Below are 19,784 nucleotides of genomic sequence, written 5' to 3'. Positions count from 1 at the left end.
AGATGCGTGGCCAGAATTTGAGTGTGTGTATGAATGTAAAATGGATATTTTAATAATGAAATTGGATACTTTTATTGTATTTACTTCATGAACCCTTTGACAAATTCTCATTTACACTTCTGAGCAACAAAAAGGAAGAAAATTCCTAGGATGTTTGATCACTAATGAAGAAAATAGAGCTGGAAGGTTTCCTGTAGCTTGGCCTCTGACATGAGAGCTCTAAGTAGCATTGTTGATAACTAGATTTATTTACATAATTGGCCTAAGTAATTTAGCTACGAGCAGTCATAAGAGTGGCAAAAGTTTGGAAACTTGAATTTTCCTTGCAAGCTAAGGAGAGTGACACTTGCATAGGAGATGCTGTGATACCCTGCTGTGTGTTATTTTAGTGATATGTATAACACCTGTAATTCTGCAACTTTGTACAGGTGAGTGAATATTTTGTTGGAATAAGATTATAAGTTTTTAGGGTTTATTCTTTTAGCTGGGAAGAAAGAGAACGGTTCTGCTAAGTGTAGAATGAGTTAGCACTTCGCCATGGAAATACTTTCAGACTTAGTTTATTTATTTTGTAAGAGTTAATTTCTCTTACAAAACTTGAAATCCACCCATGAATTTCCTCCTTGGGGAATTGAGAGTAGATCTCACTGGCTTTGAGTGGAAAAGAATAACTCTTTGAACTCTTTCTCAATATTTATGTAGTGCTCATGGCAAATCAGTTTCAGTAGTTGTGCTCTGGGAGCGAGTCAGGTCTTGTATTAGTAGAATTTACATTATATTTAGTCCTTTGAAACACAGTGAGACTTTGACAATGACAAGGGTAATGTAAGATATGGCAGGTTACTTGGAGATGTTCTAGTTTAGTTTGTAAATGATTTCTCTTTACAAACAGAATAGTGTTTAAACTATTTCTGTATTTGTATTTAGTTTGGTAACTATTTCTGTTTTCCTCGGTGTGGTTTTTGTGCTCCAGGCAGGAGCATCGCATTTCGTGGGGAGCGAGGCAATGATGAGCCAGCAATTGAAATGATAAAGGTGTCTCATTTGAAGTAAGTAATTAGCCCTGTGAAGTTTATAAATTTTACTGTACTGCATGAAGATCCTAATGACTTAATAGCTATAATAGAAATTCCAGGAAAAAAGACTCCAGAGAGTACAGAAAAATGTGCAGTAGCATCAAGAGAAAAATACTTCAGAGTATTAGTTCAAAGTGCAAATGCTGCAAATGTTTCTGTGGTTGACTTTGTCACTTCAGGACCCAATCACATTGCAAAATCACTCGTTAATATTTTAGTTCTTTTAAGAATTGTGTTCACTGGATGGACATTTTGATAATACTAAGGAGAATAAGAGTGCTGAACAATTTTTGTCAACTTTGATTATGTTATTAGTTAATTCCCTTTTCTAGAAGTTAAGCATTACTTAAAACTAGAAGATTGGCATTAAAGGTGGGATGATTTTTCGTGTGTTTATTAATTTTCCTAAGTATGTATTTCACATCTTTATAAAATTGTCTACTGGAAAACTAGATGTGAGGTATAGTTGTTTGAGAAATCAACTGATTAAGTGACTGTATTGTTTACCATCAAATCCTGCTTATTTTAAGATCAGGCATGTGACAGGAGGCCCTGGTTTTTATAGTATCAAAAAGAATAACAGTAGTACTCTGTGAGATTACTTTACGTTCCTCTGTAAATGAAATTAAAATAGTGTTGGATTTAATAAAGCATTATGTCTAAATTTTAAAGTGTTTTTTCTTTACAGAGGAGGAAAAAAATGGATGTTCTCTAGCTTGCAAAGGAATATTTTCAGAAGTGTGTTTGTGTTCCAGAGAATTTGGAGGAGTTCAACCATATAATGGTCATCTTAATACATTAAAAATTAAGAACAGCCATGGGCTTAGATGAAGAGACTAGAATGTTAAGAGATAACAAGAAAGGATAGCTCATTTGAATAGAGATTAGTGCAGTTGAGAAGAGTACATATAGATACAGAGCCTCTCTGTATTTTCAAGTTACATGTGAAAAGTGGTAGATTGAAGGTGTTCTACTCATCTAGCTCCACAGATGAAAGGTCTGAAGACATGACTGACAGGTGTTAGAGGATTTGATGTTCATTCATCATTGGATTAGGGAAGTGGCATGTGTAGAGAAAAAAATCTGTCCAACCTACCATCTTGTCTTTCTGATATCTTGTGCAGTCATCAGCTTGGGCTGAATATGTCGAAGTTAGAGGTGCTGCTGCTTTCTCTGAATTACTTCCTTTGTTTCCTTTACAGTAATTGAGCAGTACCACCTGACAGAAATTTCTCATTCTTTTAGCTTTGAAGGAGGACTCTCTTTCAGACACTCTTTTGCACCTCAGTAACTCAAGGAAATCACAAGCTCCAGAGTGTGATTTGAGCCAAATTAATTTACTCTGCTTCCTCTTAGTTTTTGAGGGTTTCCAGAGTGCTGATATGAACAACAAGTATGAAGTAAAATGCTCAAATTAGAATGGAATGATTACTTTTCATTTAGTAAATTCTAATTTGTTTCAGGCAGTATCTAGCTATAGTATTTAAAGACAAACCACTGGAGATCTGGGATGTCAGGACATGCACTCTGCTCCGAGAAATGTCTAAAAACTTCCCTACAGCAACTGCTTTGGTAAGGAATAAAATCTGTTACATACTGCTTATTAAATGTAATATGTTGAGATAGTATAAAAATCTATGAACAGTTTTGCAGCAAAATGTTACTGTTTCTGTAACATAAAGATAAGTGCTTTCACTCTTCTGTTTTCATCTTTCATCAAATAGAGGCAAGAACAAAGCAGGTACTAGTGGAAAAATTTGGTCTGCTCCTTGGGTGATGGGGGGAGGTATCTTCATTGAAATCATCATAATTGACAGAAAAATCCCCAGTAAATTCAGGGACTAAATATTTGTCTTTTCTATTTTTCCTGGACGATTTTTCCCAGGAGTGGTCACCCTCTCATAACTTAAAAAGCCTGAGGAAGAAGCAGTTAGCAGCCCGTGAGGCCATGGCCCGACAGACAGTTGCATCAGATACTGAAGTTAGCAGCGTTGAATCTTCTGTCATCAGGTATTTCTGATTCTGATTTAATGCTATTCTGCATCAGTTGTTTTCCCACCATGTGCCGTTGTTTTACAGAACAGAATTATTTTGGAACTGATTCTTGAGTACACACCAGGCAAACAACTTTGTGAGCCTCCCTTTAGCTTTTAGATGTCAAAGTTTACTGTAAATGAGGGAAACAGTGTACCTATTTCTCTCAGGTGTGAGCAGTCCATTCGTTACCTGGTTCTTGAATTAAAACTCTTATTTGCCCCCTGAACATTCCTGTAAGTGTATAAATGTAAGCGTGTAAAGCATTAACCGTTGCTTCTGGTAAATTGTTTTGAAGGAAACATGCATTTTTGTGCTGCTTCTGTGCAATAGTTAGGGAGAAATCACCTTGCAATTCTAATTTAAAGAAAGAAATACTTGTGTCTCATTGTGTTCTCTTTCAAGCTTGCTACAGGAAGCTGAAAGTAAATCGGAGCTGAGTCAGAACATTTCTGCCAGAGAGCACTTTGTGTTTACAGGTGCCGATGGGCAGGTTTATCATCTCACAGTAGAAGGAAACTCAGTAAAAGACAGTGCAAGAATTCCTCCTGATGTGAGTTCCAGTTTTTTGTATCATTGATGCTTTAATTTTTTTTCTTAGCTATGATTGCCAGAAAAAAATCAGAGATATGCGTGGTACTGGCACGTGGTCATTAATGCAATAGTTTGAAATATGAAATAAAAGTTCCAACTTCAAAAATGGTAGCAATTCTCTTTTCATGTTGTTTTTCTACTGAAAACAATGCTGAAGTAAATGATTTTTTTACAAGCTAGAATCTTCATAGGCCCTGACTTGCTTTCTGAATAAATTACATGACATATTTTTAAGAATTTTAGAAAAGCATATGCAAAAAGCTTGAATAACAAAGAGTGTTATTGAAACATGTTTATACGCTGTTAATGGATTTTGCATTGCATCATAAGGAGGACTTGAGTGTACCAGAGCACTCTTTGTGAATTTTAAGTTTGTTTTTTCCCCAGTTACTCTGAAGAACAATCTTTTTTTTTTTTTTTTATGAATAGCAATTCTTTTGTTTTTGTTTCCTCCTTTAGTTTATGCTAGCATTGTGTTTAATGAGGTCTGTCATGTTGATGTTTCCTTGCATCAAGGGACAGAGAAGGGATTTCCATTGCTTTAAATACAAAATTTCTTACAATGAAATGTCTTTTGAAGTCTATTGAAGCAAATATGACTTGATAAGTGCTTATATTCCACAGAATTGTGTTTTAACTGAGCAGAATTTGACCTATCATGTCATATAATATTTAAGAAAATGAAATACTAATGTTGGCTCTATTAATCACAAGGTTTTATTCTGTTTCTTATATATTTCCAGGGAAGTATGGGTAGCATTACATGTATTGCCTGGAAAGGGGATATCCTGGTTCTTGGAGACATTGATGGAAACTTAAACTTCTGGGATTTGAAAGCTAGAGTATCCAGGTATGAATGCAAATTAAGTCTGATAAACATGAGATAGTATTAGAATGTTTTTTTCCCCCTGCATTTTTGTTCTTCACTGCAGCAGGTCATCTGTGCTGTTTGAGGCCAAAAATGCAAGTATTTTGAAATAAAATTTCAGAAAATGCCTACTGTGTTACAGTTCTCTACATTTCATCTTTTGTGTTTTCAGATGGAGTAACATTTTATCAAAGTTTTTAAAACAGCTAGATATCTTTCTTATGTTAAATCTGCAATGCCTTCTGACAAAATGTTAAATATTGTAGTATTTAATTCAAGTATTTAATCTTTTTCATTTTCATGATAATTTGGATAGCCATTTGTGTGTGTATATACACATGTGTGTGTATATCTCAGTCTGTACAATATGATCTGCAACATTCATGGAAAGGATTTAACTACCCACAATATTAGGTATAGAATGATTGATACTAATCTTGAGCTTTTCTTAGGGGTATTCCTACACACCGAAGCTGGGTGAAAAAGATAAGGTTTGCCCCAGGGAAAGGAAATCAAAAACTTCTTGCAATGTACAACGATGGAGCAGAAATTTGGGATTCAAAGGAGGTAAGTGTCTGTTGTTTTGATATGTGCTTCTTTGCAAAATGCACGTATTACTTCTGAAAATAAGGACGAGTCAGGCATTAAGTTTTACTTAGTCATGATTTCTTGCTGACAGTTGTATAATAAATTTGTATGGCTTTTCTCAGAAGACTTTTAGTTCCTATAAAGCATTTTTTAAGCTGTCATCAATGAAAAGTACCTTTCACTCATAAAGCTGACAATGTCTCTGAGATACTCTAATGTTTCTGAGGCAGACATTGAAAATTTAAGAGGGAGACCTCCATCTTAGAATTTAATCTATGGACAAAAGAGTATTTTTTACTACAGGTTTCTTAACTTCTGTGCATATTCAAGAGTATGTATTTTTCAGTGCATGGATTTATTTTGTTAGGGAATACCAGAAAGCTAGACACTTGTTAATTAATGTTGTCTAGCTTCTCATCTTATTAAAAAATTCTGTAGTAATGTTCAGAAATCTTCTGGGGTTTGCTTATAGATCTTTCAAGGGATTATAGTACCATGGGGAAGGAAAGATAATTGTACTGTTTTAACATAGCCCCATGGAGTAAGTTCATCTTACGAGGTTATGAAAGAGAAATTTTAATTTTTTTTCTGTTTGCTTTGTAGTGAGCACCAGATCTGAAATGAGACACTTAATTTGAGCAATATGAAACTCTCTGTTGATGATAGGAGTTAGACAGCAGATATGACCAACTGTGAATTATGTAGGCAGAGTAGAGTATTATCCCTTGAAGAACTTTTGAGTAGTTTTGATGCTATGGGATATTCCTCCTATAGCTCTTCCCTCTTGTTTTCTGGGAAAAGGGAAGGAGCTTCCTACATGAAGGCATTTAAAATTAATTCACATTTTCAGCCGAAAATCTTTCAGAATATCTGTAGAAATATTTTATAGTCTCAGTCCTGTTATCCATATAATCTCTCCTTAGAACTTCACCTTTGCCTGCAACCAGTTATCTCATATTTCCACGTTTTTTCCTAATTCTCTCAGTGCTCAGAGTAACCATGCTGTAGAGCTGTTGTACCTTACGTCTGTTTAACTCCATGCTTTGCTCTAGAACAAGTGAAAGGGAACAGCAGAATGTTGATTGCAGCGGAGGCTTTGTTAATATTTTCTTATATTAACAGTTGCAGTGTTCTGTGATGCTACAGAAAGGTTACAAAATATTTAAATACTGACCTGTGGTTAAAAGTGCAGTTTAGAAGGATTTGTTTATCTGTGGACAGTTATTGTTTGTGGACAATAAATCATCCTATTCCTGTAATGTTATGTTAATAGTATATCTAAATGTATTTCAATAAAAATTCAGTATTTATCAAGAAAGTATATATTTAAGAAGAGCATGAGTTAATGAGTACCTCACTTGTGCCTTGATGCACGTATGCTAGATCAGGGACTGGAATTAGAGGAAATGTAAATTTCCACCAATTCACCATGGAAATTTTATGTCAGAAAAGGTAACTAAAAGGCAGCTGTACAGCTGTGCTCAAAAGGATGTTTTCTCAGCTCGCGATTGGGAAAAAGTATTGTTTTGGGGCAACCACATGCTCTACTCCAAGGTTTCTAAATTCTGTACTCTCCAGAAGAGATCATCATTAAAATGATTTATGACTAACTTCGCCTTTTATTGCAAATTTTGTGGTATGCCTCTTGGGCACGTGACAGTGTCTTACACTGTGTGATGGAGAGCCTACTAAAAATGAAAAATAACTCAACTTTTCAAGGTACAAATGGTGAGCAGTTTAAGAAGTGGAAGAAACGTTAATTTCCGAATCCTGGATGTAGACTGGTGCACGTCAGACAAAGTGGTCTTGGCATCGGATGATGGGTGCATTAGAGTTCTAGACTTGTCCATGAAACCATCATGTTTTAGAATGGATGAACAGGACTTGATAGGTACGTTGATTTCTTTTTTTGCTATGGGCTGCTAGATATTCCATTTTGAAAGCAGACCATAAAAATCTTCAGCACTTCTGTTAGAACAGAGAATAGTCGTACATAGAGGATTAGGTGTCCCTATAGTGGTTTTCATACATGCAGATAAATTTTTTTTAGGCTTGGGGCATATGGATGTTTTTTTTGGTACAAGTTTAATCTCCTAAATAAGCTGTAATTTTTCATATCTTAATTGGAAAATAAATTAACAAAATAAGAGCTTTTTGTACGATGTCTAGCAAGTTGAGCTAAAAAGCATTAGTACATCAATGAGGTATCAGTACCTACATCACTGCTATTCATTGCATCATTTTGAAACATTTGTTAATGCGTGAAAACCTTTTCTGATATTTCCAGATAGCAAAGGCAGTGTGTAGACTGCTTCACTGCTTTTCAAAGTAGATTGTCCCACTGAACTCTAAAATAGCAATAGTAGTGCCATATACTTAAGAAGGGAATTTAAATATTTAACTATTTATGTAGTTAACTAAGCTACATTTTTTGGGTTTTTTATTACTGGTGTTCCAAATAACTGCTTTTGTTTTGGTCTTTTTGGTCTGTATTTACTCATAGAATTTTCTTAGTCAGAATCCATGTGTTTTAAGACACATGTAATAACCAAAATTGTGATGTGGGGACTTGTGGTGTGGGATGTTTGAGGAAACGCATAATTTATCACAGCTATTTTTACTATCAAAGGAATGTTCTGTAATATTAAGCTATAAAAATTACCGTTCTAAAGCCAAGCACAGTGAAATTAGGATGCGCCTGGGTTAAGGTTGCCTGTGATTTAGCTGTCCTTCTGCCTCTACACTGTAATAATCTTTCAATTACAAAATCCCATTTACAAGATTTCTACATCATTCAGTGCATGTGAAGTACAGGGAATTGCTGAATCTTTAATAATGTAGCTGACTGGTACTTGTTTTACTCTGAAGTCACTGGGTGCCATTTACTACATATCATCCAAACCTTGTACTGGATATAGACTTAATGACTTTTAAATTTATATGACAACAGATAGTAATACAGTTTTCATCTTATTCCTTTGCTAATATAGACATGTATTAACCTTCACAACACCCTTTTGGGATGATGGGTATTAATCCTTGTATTATACTGTAGAAACTACGATTGCAAAGTAAAACTAAAACATACATTATGGTACATTTTGGTATAGCTGTACTTATTTTCCAGCGTGTCCTTGTAGTAGCAATAATCATCATGTACAACTCTGCTTAATGCCAGCGTAAGGTATTCCAGGAGTCTATGGCTAAATTCAATATGGAATGTCCCGAAATTCTCATTTGAGCATGGTTGATAACCATGTACCTTCTATGAAATGTTTTTTGCTTGAGTGTAAAGGTAAACTTTTATGTCTAGTAACCCATGCTGTGTATATGAAAAGACTGTGATTTATGATTTTCTTCTGGTGCTTGCAAACAAGGTGGTATATTTTACGGTTGCTGAACACAGTGTTATTGCACATTAGCCACTCAAAAATGAGTCTTTTCCTTTTGTTTCAGAACCTGCATGGTGTCCCTATCTGCTTGTTCCAAGGGCTTCATTAGCTTTAAAAGCATTCTTGTTGCATCAGCCATGGAATGAGAAATATTCTCTAGATATTATCAACATGTAAGAAGAAATATATGTCTATATATAAGATATTATTGTTATTATTAAATCCTACATGTTCTGTTAGTCTTTCTGTGCATATAACTGTTAGATGTATAAGTTTCCTCACTCTTTGGGACAGTCGAAAAGATAATAGCTTCACTATTTATCACTATAATAATAATTAGAAAAGGCTTTAAAGTCAAGTATTTTATTTCTTTTGACTTTCAGTAGTCCTTGGCTATTGAAAACTACTGTCTACTTTAAGATATTGGCAATATTTTTGTGTCATTTACAAGGTTATATTACTTCAGAGAGCTACTGTGTGTTCTCTTTGTTCAAGAAGTTAATATCAGAATAGTCAGAGCTGGTTCCTAAAGTGTAGTTGAAAATGATAGTCCAACTCATAGTTGGCCTGTCTTCATTTTTAGTGAGCCATGCTTCACATCATAGTAGGAGCACCTTTCTGTATCCTTTATTGTGTTTGTGGTCACGTAATAATGGGCAAGGCATTGTCATTTTCATGAACTTCAAGGTTAATGAATAAAAGAAAAGTGGAAAAGAAAGACTGGTGGCACTGATTCTGAGGTTAAGAGAAAGCAAAACCAGTCTTTCATTTCCATTTTGGAAACAGTAACTAGACAAAGAATCTTCATGAATTACTTACCATAGGAACATGAAATATTGTTTCCGTATATCTTCTTGTGTTTTTCTACTACCAGTAATACTTTTCCATTTCAGATAATTCTGTCATTTTGGTGGTAATACATAAACACCCCCCCCCCCCTTTTTTTTTTCTGTTTTTAATCCAGTGATTATCCAGAGAATGAAAATATTAAAAACCTTCTTCAAGAGCAGTTGAATTCATTGTCCAAGTAAGAATTTTCCTTTTAATATTTGAGTAAGCTAGAGAACTCAAAGGAGGCAAAAACCCCTGAAATTTATGGCAATTCACAACTGAATGAAGAAAGAATGCTTTTTACCTCTCTAAAGATAAGCTTGAGTAATGACAGCTTTTATTTTAAACACAGATAATTTTTATTTTTATGTAACTCTTAACAATGATGCTTTATTAATTTTATTGAAGATTTTAAATTTTTATTTCTATTTTTTTCTAATAAAAAATAAACCATAATACAGTCGCAAAAATGTTTTTTTTAAATAAGCAAACTATCTCAAAGTAGTTTTGTTAAATATTAACTCAGCAGTCAAAATGTACTATTCTGATATATAAAATGTGATGGAAGTCAGTATTAAGTTTTTAACATTGACTTATCATAGTAGTGGCTGACAACAAGAGTTTTAAAGATACCGATTAGGGTTAGTATATAATTTGTAACTGACCACTGAGCATTCATAATTTTTTAGGCAGTACTTCTTGGTGATGTATGGTTCTTTGATCTTGGTCCAGACTGTATTGGCACTGCTACTTAAATGCTCTGAGGTTTAAGATACTTAAGCTCTGAGGAAGAAAAAACAAATTCTAAAAATATTGTATAGAAGGTATACTTCCAGAGTAATGTTCATGCACATTACTCTGCTTATACAGAGAACAGATTTTGACATTCTATTTCAACTATGAAAATAATATTTAAAGCTGTAAACAGAAGTTTTTTTCATTTTCCTTTTGTCCTTCCATTTAGTAAGATGGAAAAGATAACTTAGCATATTTTACATGCTTTACAGTCTGAAACATATGTAGAAAACCTAAATTCATGCATGTGGATCTCTTACACTGTAGCGCTACAGAGTTGCAAAATTACTCGTAATTGAATTAATCTTGTAATTTGTAGAATCACTGCAGACTAATTTATAGCTTTGTATACACCCTTGTGGTTGTTCTCCTTATTACAAGCACAAGGTGTTCTTGACAGACTCACTTTCTATTTAAACTGGGAGAGTGACTTGCTCCTTGAGATCAATTGTATTTCAAATTATGTATACTTCCTGTTGTAATTGTTTTGATAGATACATTTTTTTCATTTCAGAAAAGAAATTGTGTATTTTTGGGTTTGCTTTTTTTCAATTATTAGGTGAGATATCCTATTCGTGTTCAAAACCAAATAAAAAAACTTGTGCAGTATTTTCCAGATTATTTATGGCTTTCTCTTTTTGCAGTGACATAAAGAAACTTTTGCTTGATCCAGATTTTACTGTCTTGCAAAGATGTCTCCTAGTTGCCAGGTAGTAGAGATTCAGATAATTATATTAAATGTTTCCTAATAAAATCTTGATCCTATTAATGCATATGAATGTGCTGAAGTTTAAGTACTCAATTAACTCTCCTTTAACTCAGTGCAATTCCTAAAGTACTTTGTTACCAATGGATTAGAGTGTTTTCAGGACTAAGAATGGAAATGTTACATTACTGAAACACTTTTATTTGCTTGCTGGATGTAGAGAACTTCCTTCAGCCTTGGTGATGCTTTCATAAATGCAGTTCTGCTTACTACATTACATTTAGCTGTACAGAGCCCAAAAATGTGAGTCAGAAATTCACAACACACAAGATTACATGCAAACAGGAGAAGGCCTGTTTTTTATTTGAAATGTATTTGTTCTGTCTTGTTCTTCTCCCTAAACTTTAGTTAATTTTATTTTGTTTTTCAAACTTTCTTGTAGTTGAAAGAGGATATTAGTAATTGAGTGTAAAATAATAATAAAATATCAGTTTTCACATATTTATATGCTGAAGATTCACTGAGTTTAATTGCTTTCTAAGAGTCTTCTGGCCAACCTCTTACCTACCTAGCTTGCTGAATGTCATTCCTTAATCTTTTCTTACAACTTGTCCCACTGATAATGCAAAGTACTTCTGGTGCCCACACGAATGCACAGCCTTTGTAAAAAGATATTTTAAATATATAATATTTTTATGTGGCATATGAAAAAATGCAAACATATTTCATACCCTGATTTTTATCTTCTCAGACTGTATGGGGATGAATCTGAACTGCATTTCTGGACTATTGCTGCCCACTATTTGCACAGCTTATCCCAGGACAAGCCTGCAAAACCAGCAGACACAGCTGTCCTTCAAGAACAATTGGTCAATCCCTTGGATATATGCTATGACATACTGTGTGAAAATTATTACTTCCAGGTATTTCAAGGAGTTCAAAAATATATTTAATAAGACTGTCATCAGCACAATTAAAAGCTCAGCATTGTAATCTTCTTATTATCTTTAGGTTTTGACTATACATATTTCACTTTTATTAGTAACATAACCACTCTGGATTAAATCACTCCCTATTGTTTAAAAATAAGAGGTGTTCCAAAAACGCTGAAAATACTTCCATATGTTTTAAATGCTTGTTTTTATTTCCTATGGTAGTATCACATTTTGAATATTTTTCCTTCTTTGTGCAGAAATTCCAACTTGAAAGGGTAAATCTCCAGGAAGTGAAGAGATCGACGTATGATCATACCAGGAAATGTGCTGATCAACTTCTTCTCTTGGGCCAGGTTTGTGGGTAATATTTGAATTTTTTATTCTTCTTCCCTGTCCATTTTATGTACTTATCCTATTCAAATAAAGTTTTGTCTAACTCATATGTGTTGTTTCATACTTTTATTTACCCGGTGCGTAGTTTTTGCTGCCTTAATGTGTTATCACACTGCAGACTCTGTGTAATGACATGGTATATGGTAATATTTGGTGTTACCTGCTTCACACTATTTCATTTTCATGGGAACCCTATAAAAATCTTTCTTTCCATCTTGTGACTAGAAAAATAAAATCACATCTTGAGTTTCCCAGAAATAACTAAAACTTGACATCTTTGGGATAACTCTGTCTGCACTTAGTACTCTCATTTTAAGTAACAAAGGATGTACCTAAGCTTTTGGCAGATCTATACTAAGCAGTGGGATACTGTACAGAGCTGCTCACTGAGAGACCCTGATAAGAATATTGTTGCATTTGTGCAGTATATATCATGAGCTGTTCCCCCCTAATGCAGTTGTGCTGCATCCATTTCCAAAAATAGCTTTGGTATTACTAGCTCGAACTTAAATGATTTCTGTGCCACTGTGCATTTGAGCATGTCAACAAATGTTACCAGTACAAGATGCCAGAAATATTTAGTCTGTAGATAGTCTGTTTAAAATGCCAGTTTATAGGAGTTAAAAAATGCCAGTTTATTGAATCACTGTATTTTAATATGTATTTAATGTGGCTTTTCATTATTTCTGTAATTATCTGAGCCATCAGCTTGACTGACCTCACCAAATTGACCTCTCTCAAAGTTAGGCACCTCATTTTAGTAACAAGCAGAGATGCCATGCCTACAGTGATTCCGTTGATTCAGAGACAGGTGTCTGCAGTGAGCCCCACTGGTTAGGTGCTAAGCTGTAACTAACATTTTACATGGATGAATTCTACCTTTGTTTTAAAATATCAAGTATTGAATCAGTCCTTGAGATTCTGGCCAGTTTCTGCATCTTCAGAATTTTATTTCTTCTCTGTTTATTTTAAATGCTTCTCTTCTTTTTATAACTCTGCAAAAGATTATGTAAACAAGGAAATCAATATTCTGAATTAAATTTTTCTTTGGCCTCTTCTAGAAATGTTAGTTTGTGATTAAACATTATATTCATGATAGGTGTTTAAGTGCTGTCCTTACTAGGATGCTTTATTGAAATAGTATCTTAATTATTACTATGCTGGTAGATATTTTTGTAGTCTGTTTTAGAATAACTTCCATTGTTATTTGTTCCATGTCTTAAAAAGGGTAAAAATATAAGGACTTTTGTTTAAAAGTGAGTATGTTGTGATCAAAGTTGGTTTTTTGTATTTGTTTTTTTTTTCTCTTGCCAGACTGACAGAGCAGTACAGTTATTGTTAGAAACGAGTTCAGAGAATGCACATTATTACTGCGATTCACTCAAAGCTTGCTTGGTCACAACTGTCACCTCATCAGGACCGTCTCAAAGTACCATTAAACTGGTAGCCACCAACATGATAGCCAATGGGAAGCTCGCAGGTAAATTGTGACTTTAATTTTATGTTTGCTTATAAACTAGTAATTCTGATCTTATGAAGGCTGCTGATGGAGATGGAGGAGCAGAAAGTTGTAATAGATCTTATATGCTGTATATGTTATAGTAGACTACAGTCATTAACACAAAAATGAACAGTTACTGAGTTATAAAGCTCAACTTGTTTTGATCTATTTTCATTGGATAATGTATTTCTGGAATAATTCTCTTGGTGACTGTTTGCTCTAAAAGAGGTTGAGCACATTAAGCTACATATTTTCCACTCCTAATTAAAGAATTAATTAAAAAATTATTTCTTATTACTGAATTTGAAAGACAGACTTAGTTTCCTTTCCAGTTCGGAACTTGTTTCAAAAAGTGTATTTTCTTATGTGTACAGGTTAATTTTGCCTAATGCAAGAGATGTTCACAATATGATGATTGACTGAAATATTCAAAGAGATGCAGAGAAAGTACCGATGTCTGTACTTGCCTGGAAAAAACACTTTCCACTCTGTGGGCAATTAGCAATTCACTCTTAATAATTATACTATGGACAACATTAAAATAAAGGATTATTTGTGAAATCTGTTTATTTAACGTAAAAAGATCATTATCTCTTTATGATGAGAAGTCCAGTGAACTGTTTTTCAACATGTTCATGTGCTAAGAAGGATATTGGAGGGATCCTTTTTCTGCTCACTCGTGTATAGCAACTCTTTTTTTCCCTTAACTTATTATATAGTGTGCTTTTTATTTTCCAGAGGGTGTACAGTTACTGTGTCTGATCGATAAGGCTGCTGATGCCTGTCGCTACTTGCAAACTTATGGCGAGTGGAATCGTGCAGCGTGGCTTGCAAAGGTATGTAATTTCTCAATTTTCAGTTTGCTCACATAAATGAACTACTTAGTATATGTAGGAATGAAGGCTGAAGAGGGTGCTGAAGTTCTCCAAAGTTAAAAATCTAAAACATCAGTTTGAAGTATCATGATCAGTTCTTTCCATGTGTTAAGCTGTAACAAGCCAGTCCATTCGTTCAGTGTTGACAGATTCTTCTTCAGCAGAAAGTATGGAAAAAGTCATACCCAGATTTTCTAAATGAGTGCATCCTGCTCTTAAGAAAAGTAAAGATGTTTTGTCCTTAAGTCTTTAGAAGAGGATAAAGATTTCTAACTTCTTGATACTTGAGGTTTTAGAAAAGCTTTGTGGTAAAAACAATGTTAATCACGTGTAAATGTGGAGTGACCCAAGTGGACTATTTTTATACCTATATATTTCTAATTTTCCTTTACATTGTATTCATTCAAGGGATAAGTGTACTTTTTGTCATAAAACTGGTACTTTCAGATGCTTTTACTTCTGCCCAAAGTATTTCACTGAAAAAAAATGAAACAGAAGCAGAATGGTCTCTTTAGTTAGCAGTTGAGAATTCGTAACTATCTTTCCTGTATCTTAAAGGTTCGTTTGAACTCAGAGGAGTGTGCTGATGTGTTAAAGCGTTGGGTAGATCACCTTTGCTCTCCACAAGTTAACCAGAAGTCCAAAGCCATTCTTGTCCTCTTGTCACTTGGATGCTTTACAAAAGTTGCAGAGATGTTGCACAGGTAAAGACGAAACAGCACAATCTCTATTTTGTCTTGTCCAAAAATGTTATTTAAGCATTTGTGACTCAGAAGTCAAGGAGGAGGAAAGGAGGGGGTCTGCAGTTTGACTTCTGACATTTGTTTCTATTTTAACGTGTTTTTCTTTAATTAACTTTAACCTCAGTCGTACCTCATTTCTGTGAGCTTGAATTGATCTTTTTGTTGCAATTTAATTTACTGCAGGCTTTAAGATTGCTAGCACCCATTAACCAAGCAGTAACAATTTATAGTAGCTATGATTATTTCTGAGTAAGTTGAATCTTGATCTTTCAAAAATTTTGCATCAGATCTCAGTTCCTTGCATGCAGGGAGGAAGAGGGGATGTAAGAAGGTTGGGGAGAGGGCAGTGCCAGACTACTGAGTGTGAGGGGAGCACGAGGCAGTACGTGAAACAGTGTGACCTGTTCCTGCATGCTTTCCATGAGGAGAGCACTCAGCACTATCATGATGTAGTGAATTTTGGAGGCCTACGAAGTGTGAAGGTGTAGAGAGCAAAGTGGAGCAACGTTGGAAATGGAGAGCAGTGTGTTATGTGGGACTGTGAATATGTGCCATGGTGGCAGCTAAATGGTGATATTGATTAACCTTGGGGATAATTGGAAGCCTTGTTCAGCCCTCAGGGCAGAAGAGATTTGCAACTCCAGACCTAGGTGCAAAATTTTGGAAAGCCTGTGTGCAAGTGTTTTGATGCAATGTCCTTGAATACTTCTCTGTTTTCCTGCCCTAACAAATGATTTTTTTGTGTGTTTTTTTTCTTCTCCATTTAACAGTATGAGGTACTTCGATAGAGCAGCTTTATTTGTTGAAGCTTGTCTGAAGTACGGGGCATTTGAAGTTAATGATGATACAAATATCCTTTTTCTGAAATCCTGGTTTTGCATCTGCGCACTCATACACAGTGAGTATGCCTGAACCAATGTTAGATGAACTAGCCTGCACAGGAATAGGAATTTCTATTTATATTTTCCAGGTCATGTAGTTTGAAGGAACTATGAGGAAACTAGTGAAAAGGAGTCATTTGCCTAAATCCATAACATTACATCCTCCTGATGCTCTGTGAGACCAGTGGCACTAAAAAACAAACTAAAAGTGAAAAAAAATAAACATAGGAGAGAAAAGAACAGAAGATAAAATATTCTTTGCAGAACTTGGAAATTATTACTGCAGACTGTGTAGTGAAATCAGTGGTTCAGTTATCTTTTAAACACTGTATCTCAAGAAAAAAAAAAATCCTATGTTGAACCCCGCTGTAGACCAGCATACTGTTGTACTGATTGAAACCCTTTATGAAGGAGTCAGTTTTGAGACAGTGAAAACAAAGAAAATTAAAGGTCAAGATCAGATGCGCTGAAAATGTAGTAAGTATTTCAAAAGGTATCTAAAGTATTGCTCGGTACAGTCTGCACATCTAACATGGCGTTCTGGAAACTCTAGAGGTTGTCTAACTTTTTTATTATATGCAATAAATAATAATGCATATGTAAATGCATATTAAATTTTATGCAATCATGACTCATGTCAACTTGTAAGTAAAAAATCCACTAATAAGTCACGTAGATAACACCAGATTTAATTAATGAACAAATCTTGTAGTATGACCTTACAATTTCTTCATTTCTTTTGCAAATTATGGCATGGCATTATGGTAGGTACTTCTGCATATCTGAACTGTATCTGGTTTAGTTTATAGCACTCTGCATGCTGCCGGATAAATGCTAATACACATTCAATAGTAGTATTTAAAGCAACTTTTTTGTCTTCATTTGTGCCGAAAAATGTTGGATTAGGACAACTGGCAGCAGTGTTCAGCATTTTCATCTTGGGACACCTAACGAGCGAGGAGAAAGAAAAAAATGACTCTGAGGTTTTTTTCATTTTGCTATTCATTTGTGTTTTCCTTAATGCTTCATTTACATAAATTGATCCATGCTGTATATGCAGATTATGCCAGAAGCTTGAAGCTCCTGGGCTTTAAACAGGGAGCAATTCTTTTTGCCTCAAAGGCAGGAGAAACTGGTAAAGAGTTACTGATTGAGCTCAAACAGCCTGAAGAGGAAATGACACAAGAGTAAGAATTTTCAGTTTAGTTCCACTGAGATTCCACTGTGTGAAAATACATTTTTTTCTTGAATCACTGTAATAGCTGATATGTGTGATTTGAGCAAATGTTGTTAAATGTGTGCGGAGGCAAGATTAAGAACTGTTTTCTGTTTATGTTAAAATTGTCTTCATTTTCACAAGAGGGGAAAGAAGCCTATGATAAAATTACATAAGAATATTTCCAACTTTCTCAACTATAGCAGAAATCAAATATAAAAATGTGCTGAAAGGGTTTTTACCTGTGTAAAAGTCTACTCCATTTACTTCTAAAAATCAAATCTTTATAGTTCTTCACTACTGTTGTATTTATATGCTTAAATGATTCGATCTGTACAATAAAAATAGAAATATATTTAAAGAATAAATATAGATCACATAACACACGGTTCTTTCCTGGAACACTGTGTTTTCTCAATCCAGTTTTTCTGTTTAAAATTACTGTTATTTTAAATCAGTTTACTGTATTGTCATTTTCATAACTGTCTGGAATGGAATCTTTTAACAGCTTTACTTAGGGAAGTCTCCTAACATTCCAAAAATCCACGGAAGGTCCTTTTTTTCAGTTAAGGTATTGTTATAGTCTGTGTTATTCTTAAGTGTGCACTCCCTGCACACCTTAGAGACTAAGTTTTGCCTTGTGTTGACTGGTTCATGGGATCAAAGGATGGGAGAAGATCCTACCTCAAAAGCAGCAAGGTAGGCTCCTGCAGAATGTTCAGGAGACTGCTAACGCTGTCTCCACAGTTATTGTTTTGTTTGTTATTTGAATGTGTAATTTCAATAGGTAAAAAAGGCATTGTGCAAAGCCAAAATGCTGGCTTTTTAATTAGATACTTCTTATGCTAACACATCTTATGGTCCAGATACTCAAGGATGTCACCAGTGACATCTTTGCTCATTTTTGTGCCAGTATTTCAGTATTTAACTACTTGTTTTCATTATTGTTTCTTATGTCAGATATATCTTTTCTATTTATTACTGATTGAGAAATTTTACAGCTGAGGAGTGGATGCTGATGTTAAATTGACCTTGCAAATTGAAGACTGTGGCATGTGAAAATTAGTCTTGGCTAAAAAATAAAATTATTCTTTTTTACCAAGTTGTTGGAGCTACTGAAGTTTAGTGCGCAGTGGTGAAGAGAATCACGTCATGTACAAGGTCCCTCATTTGAATGTAATTCATGGCTTATCTACTTAAAGTAATAGTCCATTGAATTCTCTGTGTGTTCAAAAATTTGTGAATACCTATTCTATACTCCTTCCTAGAGGAGCACCAGCTTTGGGACATCTCCTTAACTCCATAAACCTTTTAGTTCAGATCTACAGTAACATTTCTGATAAAATTTGAAAGACTAGGCTTTTCAATAATGATGGTTTTTATACAAATTGAAAATGTGAGTTTCATTGCTCTAAATAGAAAAGTGGCTTAACTGCAATGTACCTTATTTCTTCTTGCCACGTCTTACATACACCATAAAATACTTTCTGTTCAATGTATTACAAACAATGCTTATATAGTTACTTTAGCTTGGAAAAATAAGCATACAATGAAATTTGCCTTAAGTATTAACTGGTGAGCAACAGAGTTGAGCAAAATTAACTGTCATTAACAGTGGGCTAAATTCTGGCTCCCGTTCACTACTACAGCACTCCTCAATTCCTACTCTTGTTTTTGGTAGCAGTACTCATGGACAGGGTTACCGCAGAGTTAATGTAAGCAGATGCAAACTTGTTCTTTGATCACATAGAATTGTTTGTCAATGGGTCTCTGGAAAAAAAATCTGCTTTAATATACACTTTATAAATTTCATGTTTTTAAAAGAAACACATTGCAAAGGCCTTTAAATACTGAATGTTTCTGTCTACTTTTAAGTGTGAAGGTTGCAGAATACTGTGTGACATTCCATATTGAAACCTTTCTGATGAAAATAGACTGTAAAAGTGATTGAAAAGTTTATTTAGATAATAATGCTGTCACACTACAATAATAAAACCAAACTTTTAAAATCTCTGTGTGTCTTTATTTAATACAAACATGTCATCTGTTGCACTGGGATTGAATGCTGGTTGTGTAATTGCTTTCATTTTGCCTTTTGGACTGACACAATGCTCAGGGCTGGTTTTAGTAGCAGAAGTGATTATCCTGGTACATATTGGTCACATTTTCTGTGGTAGTACTAACATAATGTTGGGTTTGAGTAGTAGTATTCCCAACCATTACTAGCAAACAAACATAAAATTTGTACAGGTTGAATTAGAGCAGGACATTGTCTGCGCTTTCTGATTTTTTAAAAGCATAAAAATAAGCGATGAAAGAAAAACACTTCCTTTCTGTTTTGATGCTACCCCACAGA

At 34.5% G+C, this 19,784-nt stretch overlaps 1 protein-coding gene across 7 annotated transcripts in view; it reads left to right on the top strand.

Moving 5' to 3' along the window:
• WDR11 (WD repeat domain 11) overlaps nt 1-19,439 on the top strand; it is a 44,782-nt gene extending 25,343 nt beyond the window's left edge. For 4 of the 7 annotated variants that reach the window (XM_075757750.1, XM_075757748.1, XM_075757746.1 and 1 more), the window contains exons 13-29: nt 974-1,049; nt 2,540-2,648; nt 2,962-3,086; nt 3,516-3,663; nt 4,448-4,554; nt 5,025-5,139; nt 6,880-7,051; nt 8,617-8,725; nt 9,517-9,579; nt 10,823-10,888; nt 11,636-11,807; nt 12,077-12,172; nt 13,527-13,692; nt 14,452-14,549; nt 15,147-15,292; nt 16,102-16,184; nt 17,249-17,548. In XM_075757750.1, the coding sequence (XP_075613865.1) occupies nt 974-1,049; nt 2,540-2,648; nt 2,962-3,086; nt 3,516-3,663; nt 4,448-4,554; nt 5,025-5,139; nt 6,880-7,051; nt 8,617-8,725; nt 9,517-9,579; nt 10,823-10,888; nt 11,636-11,807; nt 12,077-12,172; nt 13,527-13,692; nt 14,452-14,549; nt 15,147-15,292; nt 16,102-16,184; nt 17,249-17,403 (2,006 nt within the window). In that variant the 3' untranslated portion in view covers nt 17,404-17,548. Of the gene's footprint in view, nt 1-973; nt 1,050-2,539; nt 2,649-2,961; nt 3,087-3,515; nt 3,664-4,447; nt 4,555-5,024; nt 5,140-6,879; nt 7,052-8,616; nt 8,726-9,516; nt 9,580-10,822; nt 10,889-11,635; nt 11,808-12,076; nt 12,173-13,526; nt 13,693-14,451; nt 14,550-15,146; nt 15,293-16,101; nt 16,185-17,245 lie in introns of all 7 variants that reach the window. The other 3 variants (XM_075757749.1, XM_075757747.1, XM_075757744.1) reach the window with 1 other exon arrangement.
• Nucleotides 19,440-19,784: the final 345 nt, after the last annotated feature.

Source organism: Balearica regulorum, chromosome 7 (assembly GCF_011004875.1).
Source record: "Balearica regulorum gibbericeps isolate bBalReg1 chromosome 7, bBalReg1.pri, whole genome shotgun sequence".
Taxonomy (NCBI): Eukaryota; Metazoa; Chordata; class Aves; order Gruiformes; family Gruidae; genus Balearica; species Balearica regulorum.
This window is presented reverse-complemented; position numbering and strand designations above follow the sequence as displayed.